This window comes from Equus przewalskii, chromosome X (assembly GCF_037783145.1).
Source record: "Equus przewalskii isolate Varuska chromosome X, EquPr2, whole genome shotgun sequence".
Taxonomy (NCBI): domain Eukaryota; kingdom Metazoa; phylum Chordata; class Mammalia; order Perissodactyla; family Equidae; genus Equus; species Equus przewalskii.
Window position 1 is genome coordinate 50091424 of NC_091863.1, and position 10230 is coordinate 50101653.

The 10230-nt window shown below is 42.4% G+C and overlaps 1 protein-coding gene across 1 annotated transcript in view; it reads left to right on the top strand.

Annotated features, from left to right (window-relative positions):
* Positions 1-2449, top strand: part of MSN (moesin) — a 62073-nt gene extending 59624 nt beyond the window's left edge. The window contains exon 13 of the mRNA XM_008543128.2: positions 240-2449. Within this exon, the coding sequence (XP_008541350.1) occupies positions 240-404 (165 nt within the window). The 3' untranslated portion in view covers positions 405-2449. The remainder of the gene's footprint in view (positions 1-239) is intronic.
* The last annotated feature ends 7781 nt before the right edge of the window (positions 2450-10230 follow it).

Consider the following 10230-nt stretch of genomic DNA (forward strand, 5'->3'; position numbering starts at 1 on the left):
TGTGTGTGTGTGTGTGTGTGTGTGTGTGTAAAGGAGGGGTAAGTGGGGGTGGAGAGAGAGAGGGAGAGGGAGAAAGAAAGAGAGAGAGAGAAAGAAAGGAAAAAGAGAGAGAGAGAAAGAAAGGAAAGAAGAAAGAAGAGAAAGAAAGAGAAAACAAGTGAGAAAGAAAGATCTAGTTAAATAAGGGGAGGTAAAATGAGAGGAAGTCATTAACCCCTCATCCCCTTGCATCCTCACAGGCCCTCACTTCAGAGCTGGCCAATGCCCGCGATGAGTCCAAGAAGACTGCCAATGACATGATCCATGCTGAGAACATGCGACTGGGCCGAGACAAATACAAGACCCTGCGCCAGATTCGGCAGGGCAACACCAAGCAGCGCATCGATGAGTTTGAGTCCATGTAATGGGCACCCAGCCTCTAGGGACCCCTCCTCCCTTCTTCCTTGCTCCCACACTCTTACACTCTCACCTAACTCACCCTGTGCTGGAGCCACTAACTAGAGCAGCCCTGGAGTCATGCCAAGCATTGAGTGTAGCCATGGGACCAAACCTAGCCCCTCAGCCCTCACTGAGCAAAGAAATGGCCCACTTGGTGCCAATGGGACCCTCTTTTCCCTCTTTGTCCCATTCAACCTAGCATTCTAGAAGAGACCACTTCCCCAGCTCAGAGGCACTTTCCACTTGATTGGGGAATCATCCCCACATTTATTATTGTTCTGCCAGGGTCAAGTGTGGAGTAAGTTGAAAACTAGCCCTAACCCCTTCCCCACTACTGCCTTCCTCTTCAGGGTCCTGTGATTTGCAGAACTGGAACATCACAGGATTTAGGGAAGGAGGCAGGGCCCTGGCTATATGCTCTAGGATGTCGACTGACCTAGGATTAGGCCTCCCAATGCCCATTCTTTATAGTGTTATCTAGACTTTGTAATGATTGGAGGCTAAAAAGTTATTGAGTTATTCTTCTCTCTACCACCTAGATTGGGCCTGTTACAAACTGAGTCCTAAATAAGCCTTGTCCCTGAGTTCAGGGACTCAGTTTCTCCCTAAGGTGAGATGGGGGAGATAATGTCTTCAAGAGGCTTCACCAACATCTTTGAAGGACATTGGCCCTTCTGTTCAGGCAACGCTAGGTAGAAGATCCTGCCCCAATGCTTTATGGGAGGCTAGGCTTGTTCCAAGTGAGCTCAATGGCAGAGGTATCCCTTACTTATTATTCTGGGTTCCTCCTCCCTTCTTGGGATCTGCCCCTCCCCACTCCAATCCTCAAATGCCCTCCAGCTAGAACAGTAGGGATGGTTACCCAAAAACCCAGCCAGCCCCATCCAGGATTCTTGCCAAAGGGAGGAAATATTTACACCTGGCTTCAGTATTTTCCCTGCCAGAGGTTCCAGGCCACTTCTCCCATCAGAGCCACTTGGGCCACAACTCTTGCTTCGGGGCCATCCAGGCCTTAGTATGTTGAGCCTTGGAGCTTGATGTCAGTTGGTTCAATGGTGAGTGGGTAGAAGAAGCTGAGTATGGTGAGAGAAGCCCGTGGCCCAGATCCCACAGTTTACTTGACCCCCTCAGGTGCCTAATAGCCCCTTCCCATCTCCCCGCTCCAAGGTGGTGACTGGGCCCTGCCTGTTTGACAAATCTCTAGCCCAGGTCTTGCCACCAACTGTCCTGTCCCTTGGAGTTGTAAACCAGAGAGCTGTTGGCGACTCTGGCCTGGTCCCTTCCATACCCCCACTCCTTGCTCTCAACCCAGGAGCGGCCTCCTCGTTCTGTCTCATGTGTGGGCTCTTTTTCCTTCTACCAGTATTATATATTCTAGTGGCATCTAACTCAATATTGATTTCTGTGTTTCTTGCTAATGCACCCTTAGAAGATATTAGTCTTGGAGCAGGATCATTTTGGCCTCATTCCCGTACTACCCCCACACCTGGGAGGCATATACTATGCTATAAAAGCATATGTTGCCAGAAACATTAACGTAAGAAGCTTTCAGTATTGGTGATGTCACCTGTCACTATAGGTCATACAATCCATTCTTAAATTACTTGGTATTTGGTTTTATTTTTACTTTTCTCTTTTTCCTTCTCCCCAGAGTTCAGTCCTCAAGGGGCCATATTGTCCCTCTATGCAATATCCCTAGCCCAGAGACTATGGCTTCGATTCCTCTCTCCTTCCCCCACCCCCTGCATGACCTTGGGGAGTCTTACGTGCATTGCTGTGAATTATATTGACACTCTCTTGGTGATGTGCCCTATACTGGCTAAATTCAAACCTGGAATTTAGGGTAATGTAGCTGCCTTAAGGGCTACCCCCAGGGAGGCGGGGGGGAAAAGTTAGATTTTGTATTCAGGTTATTTTGTGTGTATTTTTTGGGGTTTTAAAAATTGTTTTGGAGGGGTTTATGCTCAACTCATGTTCTATTTCAGTGCCAATAAAATTTAGGAAGACTTTACTGTGACTTGATCTTTTTTTGTGGCATGAGTGGGTGGCTGTAAGATAACTTCACTGTAATTTCCACTCTATAGGCCACCTTCCCATCTCTGGTCTCATTTCATTCTCACTTCAGTCCCATGGGGAGTGGATATGACTGTCTTCATTTTATACAGGAAGAAATGGGCTTGAAAAAGTAGAATAACTGTCCATTGGCACAGGACTGTCTAACTTAATAGCCTATGTCCTTTACACAGCTCCAGACCAATCTTTCCAGTGTAGGTGGGCCCTGCATTGACCGTGTGATGCTCCTGGGCTCACTTGGCCGTCGGGCTTTGGCTGCTTGTGAAGGGTGGTTTGTGTCTCTAGACTCCTCCTGAAGTGGTCAGGCCCTGTCCCGCCTCTTTGTCAGGAAGCCTTCAGGATTGCTGCCTACTTCCTACTACCCTTACTTACTGCAGTGCCAACGAAGGTCAAAGAAATTACCTTGATCCCTGTTGCAAAAGGTGGTGGGGAGTGGAGTATGGAGTGAGGATGGAGAGTATGTACAAAAGCTTTTGGGTGACACTTTATGGTTTATAAAGCATGTCAATATTGTAGCCTAGATATGGTTATCCGTTTTTTACAGATAAGGTAACTAAGACCCAAATAAGCCTTCCAGGTTGTCTTGGATCTGGCTTTTTCTTTCGCTTACCAGCTCCCTTCTTGGTCAGCCAATACTTGCAAGGAAAAGTAAGTTATGTATGCTGTGAGCTTTAAATCCTTACAACAACTCTTTGAGGCAGTGGTTCCTAAACTTGTCTGCACATTAGAATCTTAAAGATTCCAAAGCCCAGACCATATCCTCAGATCAAATTATAATCTCTAGTAGTGGGACACAGGCATCAGTATATTTAATGATTCCAATGTACAGACAAATCTGGGAACCACTACCCTGAGGATATACTGTTTTATCCCATTTTACAGATGGAGAAACTGAGGCTCAACAAGATGAATTAATTTGTCCAAGGTCACAAAGATTAGAAGTAGTAGAGCCAGGATATGAACACAGGGAATCTAGTTCATGAGCCTGTGCTCTTAACTATTATACTATACCTTCTCCCTACCATTCCCACCGGGGGCCTGTGGGAGAACAGACACGTACTGAGAAGAGGAGATACTTGCCCAGCCTCAATTCTAAGGTAGCAAATAGAGTTCTAGGGACCTAGAGAACATCAGTATCAGAGGGAGCCTTAGGAATTTCTGCTAATGATAGTCCCAATTGTTGTTGCCTTGAAGAATGAAGGAGATCAGGTGTCCTCCAACCTCAACCAGAAGATGTCTGCTTTCATATGCTTTGTATATTGTGTTGCATACATATAAATAATTTGATTCTCTAAAAAAGAGGAAGACAGGTGGATTTCTTCTTCCAAGAACATGGATGTGGTAGGCACGATAATGGCCCCCCCAAAAATGTCCATGGAACCTGTGAATGTATTACCTTATGTGGCAAAAGGGACTTGAGGGTGTGATTAAGTTAAGGATTTTAAGATAGGGAGATGATACTGGATTATCTAGGTAGGCCCAATGTAATCACAAGAGTCCTTAAGAAATGGAAGAGGCTCAAAGTGAGAGAGAGTTGAAGATGCTATGTGTCTCGCTTTTGAAGATGGAGGAAGGGGCCACAAGCCAAAGAATGCAGGTGGCCACTACAAACTAGGAAAGGAAAGGAAAAGAAACAGATGCTCCCCCGGAACCTCCAAAAGGAATGCAGCCCTGCCAACACTTTGGTTTAAGTCCACTGAAACCCATTTTGGACTTCTATCTGACTTCTAGAACTGTAAGGTAATAAATTTGTGCTCTTTTAAGGCACTATAGTATTGTTACCCATTTCTCAAAATTCTCCGTTCTTGAAATGACAATGTTATAGAAATGGAGAACAGAACAGGTTGCCATAAGTTAAGGAAAGGGAGAGGGGCCTGTGAGACGTAGCTTTGTCTATAAGAGAGCAACATGAAGGATCCTTGCGACATGATACTCTATCTTGACTGTGTCAATGTCACTATCTTGGTTGTGATATTGTAATATTGTTTGCAGGATGTTACGAGGGGGGGAAAGTGAGTAAAGGGTACATGAGATCTCTCTGTGTTATTTCCTATAATTGTATGTGGATCTACAATGATCTCAAAATAAAAAGATTTGGGGCCGGCCTGGTGGCATAGTGATTAAGTTCGCACACTCCACTTCAGCGGCCTGGGGTTCACAGGTTTGGATCCCGAGTGCAGACCTAGCGCTGCTCATGAAGCCATGCTGTGAAGGCATCCTACATAAAATAGAGCAAGATTGCACAGATGTTAGCTCAGTGACAGCCTTCCTCAAGCAAAAAGAAGAGGATTGGCAACAGGTATTAATTAGCTCAGGGCCAATCTTCCTCACACACACACACACAAAGATTTAATTTAAAAAAAAGGGGAAGGTGGTGTTCCTGAGTATTTATGCAAGAGCAATGAGTGCTTCTGTCCACCAAAAGACATAGCAGTACTATTTGCAATAACTCCAACCTGGAAGCAACCCAAATATCCATCAACTAGAGAATGGATGAAACTATAGTATATTTATATAATGGCATATTGCTCGGCAATAGAAATAAACTACTGATGCATGGAACAATATGGATGAATCTCACAGGCATTATGTTGTACAAAAGAGGGCAGAGACAAAAGAGAAAATATCATATAATCCATTTGTATGAAGTTCTAGAGCAGGAATGGTCTGGAGCTGGGGTAGGAAGAATTGACTGGAAAGGAGCACAAGGAAACCTGGGGTTATGGAAATATTCTTGGTTTGGGTGGTAGTTACAGGGTATAAACATGTAAAAATTCATCAAGTTGTATATAGACTACAACTTGAAAAAAGGAGGGGCTCCCTCACTGCAACATTTTGAAAACACCTACAACAATGGTTCTCAAATTTTAGTGTGTATGAGAGTCACTTTGTGGGTTTTTTAAAACAGATTACTGGGCTTCATCTCCAGAGTCTCTGGTTCAGTAGGTCTGAAGTGGAGCCTGAAAATTTGCATTTCTAACAAGTTTCCAGGGGATGCTGATGCTGCTATTCCAGGGACCACATTTGGAGAGTCACTGCTCTAGAAGCTAGAATAGACCAACACTTTCCTGGTACAGATGGAGTCCCAGAGAGAGAAGGGACTTATCTAAGGTCACACAAGCAGTCGGGCAGATATGGGCCTAGAACTTGCTTCCTGACTCTTCCATGGGCCTTCAAGGCCTGGGTCAGGCCTTCTCTGCCATTCAGTAGCGTTCCATTGTGTGCTTTCCTATATCCCTTAATTACAATGTCTGAGCAGGAAGGGACCAGAGAGATTCCTGGATCCAATCCTTTGTCCCCACTTTACAGAGTGAGAAACTGAGGCCCAAGAATCAAAGGCACTTGTCTACAGTCACAGTGGCAGGACTTGGCCTTGAACTATCTCCTGCCTCTGCCCCAGACCTATACACAGTCTACCATGGGTCACCCTTACTGTCTTAGCTGTTTTGCTTCCCATCTTCTTCCTAAAGAAAGTTCCCTGTCCTACTATTTACATGTCTGTGCACAGGTGATGTTTCCTGAAGTCTTTAGTCAGGATCTTAAGGAAACAGGCCACACTACTTCTAGATCTCTTTCTAGAGCTAAAATGCAAGGCTCCAACCCTGTTGCTCTCTCAGAACATCTATTCCCTTCCTTAGCCTAGAGAACATTTATGGTTCTTCACAATTTGACTTGCCTTATCTTCCTCTATTCATCATGATCTATCTCCCCCCAGCAGTTTACATTCCAGGCATAGTAGACCCTTGCCAGCCCCTCAACATCTCAAGCTTGCTCATGCCTACATGCTTTTGTAATAATAATTATAATTAACATTTACGAAGCACTTACTCTATGCCAGACACTGTTCAATGTGCTTTAGAGTTATTACCTCATGTTATCTTCACAACATCTCTGGGGTAAGGGCAGTTATTACAGATGAGGAAGCTAAGGCCCAGAGAGGGTAAGTAACTTGCCCAAGGTTACACAGTTTGGAGTGACAGGCAAGATTTTAATGTTTCTTAGAGCCTCAAATTCAGAAAGTCTAATAAGCAAATATATTCTCTCTATTCTCATCCCACTCTGCTCATCCTTTTATGTCCACCCCCCACTTGGTGGCACCACTACTTACTAATTTTCCCAAAATAAGAACCTGGATATTTTTCCTTGACAATTCCCTCTCCCCTCACCCTGTCCCTGTTCCCAATCCTCCTGTCTTCCATTCTATTTCCTAAATAGCTTTTTAGTGCCACATCTACTTTATTCCTCCTCTGCTGCTGAGACCATTGTCATGGCCTCTTCACTAGATCTCTGGTCTTTCTACCCTCTGCTGCTAGTCACCTGCCAGAAATCCCTACCCATTTCCTACCCTCTTTGCTCAGCTTCTCCTACCAGGTTGGTCCTGGTCCTTCTTTCTGTTCCATTAATATCCGAAGTTCATTCTAGTATCAGGGCCTTTAACTGTCCCACTGTCTGGAATGCTCTTTCCAGAGAATTTCCCATGGCTCTTCATCATTCAGATCCCAGCTCATAGAGGCCTTCCCTTACCACCCTGTCTAAAGTCGTCTCCACCTCACAAACACACAAATGCACGCCTATAATAACTAACACTTATGGCTTATAATGTGTAAGATACTGTTCTAAACACTTTATATATTTTAAATCATCCTCACTATGCTTCTATGAGGTAAATATTGTTATTACCCCTTATTATAGATGGTGAAGGAAACTAAGCACAGAGAAGTTAAACAACTTTTCTAAAGTTGCATGGCCATTTTTAAAATTCCTTCAGTTTAAGATATTTAACGTGCGAAGCTGCCATATTTTGGAGGAGTATGTTGTGTACCCCATCAATTCCAACATCTAATCTTCGAGAACCAGCTTCAGTCTCCCTTTCCCTCATAAGCCTCCTGCCTGCCCTCTCCTCCTCACTCATGTACCATATTGTCTCCTCCTCCCCTGACTCCAGCTCAAGACTGGTCTTACACTGAGTAGCAGTCATTCATATGAGCATCTGTGTTGTGTCTTCCCAACCTGACTGTACAATCCCTCCAGACAGGGGCTATGTCTTTCTCATCTTGGATTCTTCCATTGCCAGACCAAGCTCAGTACATAGGTTCTACATAAATACTTGCTGTATGAATTAGCAGCTCAATTTCACTAAATACATTACCTGGCTCTTCAGAACATTTATAACCATGCGAAATTACAGACTCATGTTCTGTAAATGTAAATGCTCTGGTAGCATTTACTCTCAAAAAAACATTATTATGTTGACCTTTTGTTTTCTGTCTCCCAGCCAGTTTACTCATTCATAACAGAAAGTCTCCTATTCCCAGGATAACTTAATTTTTCTTTTCTTTTTTTTTTTGTTTTGGTGAGGAAGATCGGCCTGGAGCTAACATCTGTTGCCAATCCTCCTCTATTTTGTATGCGGGAATCTGCCAGAGCATGGCTTTATGAGCGGTGTGCAGGTCTGCACCCAGGATCCAAACCCACGAACCGCAGGCCTACGCAAAGTAGAGCATGTCAACTTAACCACTATGCCACCAGGCTGGCACCCTTAATTTTTCTTATAGTCCTTGGTTTGGATCTTGTCAAAGGAGTTTAGGAAGTGTCAATTCCACTCACTATTTTTCTATGTCCGTTGATCTCTTTAGGGAAACTTCTGACTTAACCCAGGCCCCTTGCCTTGCTTCTCTCTGTGAGCCCAACTTTCTCCCTTACCTTCTTTGGTCCAGGGCTCTCTTTGGTGGGTTTTGGTTCTATGTAAATAGAAAAACCTGGCAAAAGGCTGGTTGAGCTGCCACTTAACTTGCTGTTCTAAGGCAAGTGAAAAACTCTTCAGAGCAGATCTGCATTCCTGAGGAGAAGGGAGGGTAGGGGACTTGTTAGCAGTGGCAGAATTCAGTCTTTCCCAAATAGAAATAGGCTTGTGACAAATTATCTAAAATTTAGACAGCTCCATAAATTTTTCATTTATTCATATGCATTCAAGTTGCCATCTGTTTTTTTTTTTCTTTAATACAACTTTGCTGCTATCCACCTCCTTCGGGTCAACAATATATTGTCACATATGTCAAATATATTACATTTCTATATATTATAGGCCCAACAATAAAATTATATGCATATTGTTTTATACAGTTGCCTTTTAAATCAGTTAAGAGGAAAAAGGAGAAGAAATATGCATTTATACTATCTTTTATTATAAAATTAACTTTAATAGTGCTCTTTGTTTCTATGTGTGGATTCACATTACTGTCTGGAATCATTTTCTTTCAGCATGAAGAACTTTCTTTAGTATTTCTTGTAAGATGAGCCTGTCTATCAACAAATTCTCTAAGTTTTTGTTTATATGGGAATATCTTTATATTTTAAAAAACTTTATTTTTAGAGCAGTTTTAGGTTTATGAAAAATTTGACAGGATGGTATAGAGATTTCTCATATACCCCCCTGCGCCTACATATGCATAGCCTCCCTCACTATCAACATCACTCAGCAAAATGGTGCTTTTTTTTGTTTTACCGACAATGAACCTACATTGACACACTGTAGTCACCCAAAGTCCAAAGTTTACCTTAAAGTTCACTCATGGTGTACATTCTGTGGTTTTGGACAAAACTATAATGACATACATCCGTCCTTATAATATCATACAGAGTATTTTCACCACAATAAAGATCCTCTGTGCTCTGCTTATTCATCTCTACCCCCACTCCACTTCTGATAACCACTGATATTTTTCTCATCTTTATAGTTTTGCCTTTTCGAGAATGTCATATAGTTGGAATTATACAATACGTAAGCTTTTCGGATTGGCTTCTTTCACTTAGTAATATGCACTTGAGTTTCCTCCATGGCTTTTCATGGCTTGATAGCTCATTTCTTTTTAGTGATGAATAATATCCCATTGTCTGGTTGTACCACAGTTTATTCATTTGCTTGCTGAAGGACATCTTGGTTGCTTCCAAGCATTGACAATTATAAATAAAGCTGCTATAAACATCTGTGTGCAGGTTTTTGTGTAGACATAAGTTTTCAACTCCTTTGGCTAAATACCAAGGAACATGATAGCTAGATCATATGGTAAGATTATATTGAGTTTTATAAGAAACTGCCAAACTATCTTCCAAAGCGGAGGGACCATTTTGCTTTCCCACCTGCAATGTATGAGAGTTCCTGTGGTTCCATATCCTTTCCAGCTTTTAGTCCTGGCACCTTAATTTTTGAAAGACAATTTTACTAGATATAAGATTCTTGGTTGACAGCTTTGATTTTTTTTAAATTTCTTGTAGCACTTTGAATATGTCATCCTACTACCTTCTGTCTCCCATTGTTGCTGATGAGAAGTCAGCTGTTAAGCATATTGAGAATCCCTTGTATGTGACAAGTAGGTTTCCCCTTGTTGCTGTCAAGATTTTCTCTTTGTCTTTCAGCATTTTTACAATGTTGTATATGTGCGAGAGAGTATCTGTGCTTATCCTACCTGGAGTTGGTTGAGATTGTTAGATGTATAGATTAACCCTTTATCATTAAATTTGGCAAGTTTTCAGTCATTATTTATTCAAATACTTTTCCTGCTCTTTTCTCTCTTTTCCTTTTGGTACTCTCATTATGTATAGGTTGGTGGCTTAATGGTGTCCCAAATTTTTCTAAGACCCTTCAATTTTTTTTCATTCTTTATTTCTCTTTGTTCTTTTTTTTAATTGAATTAATGATAGGTTACAATCTTGTGAAAT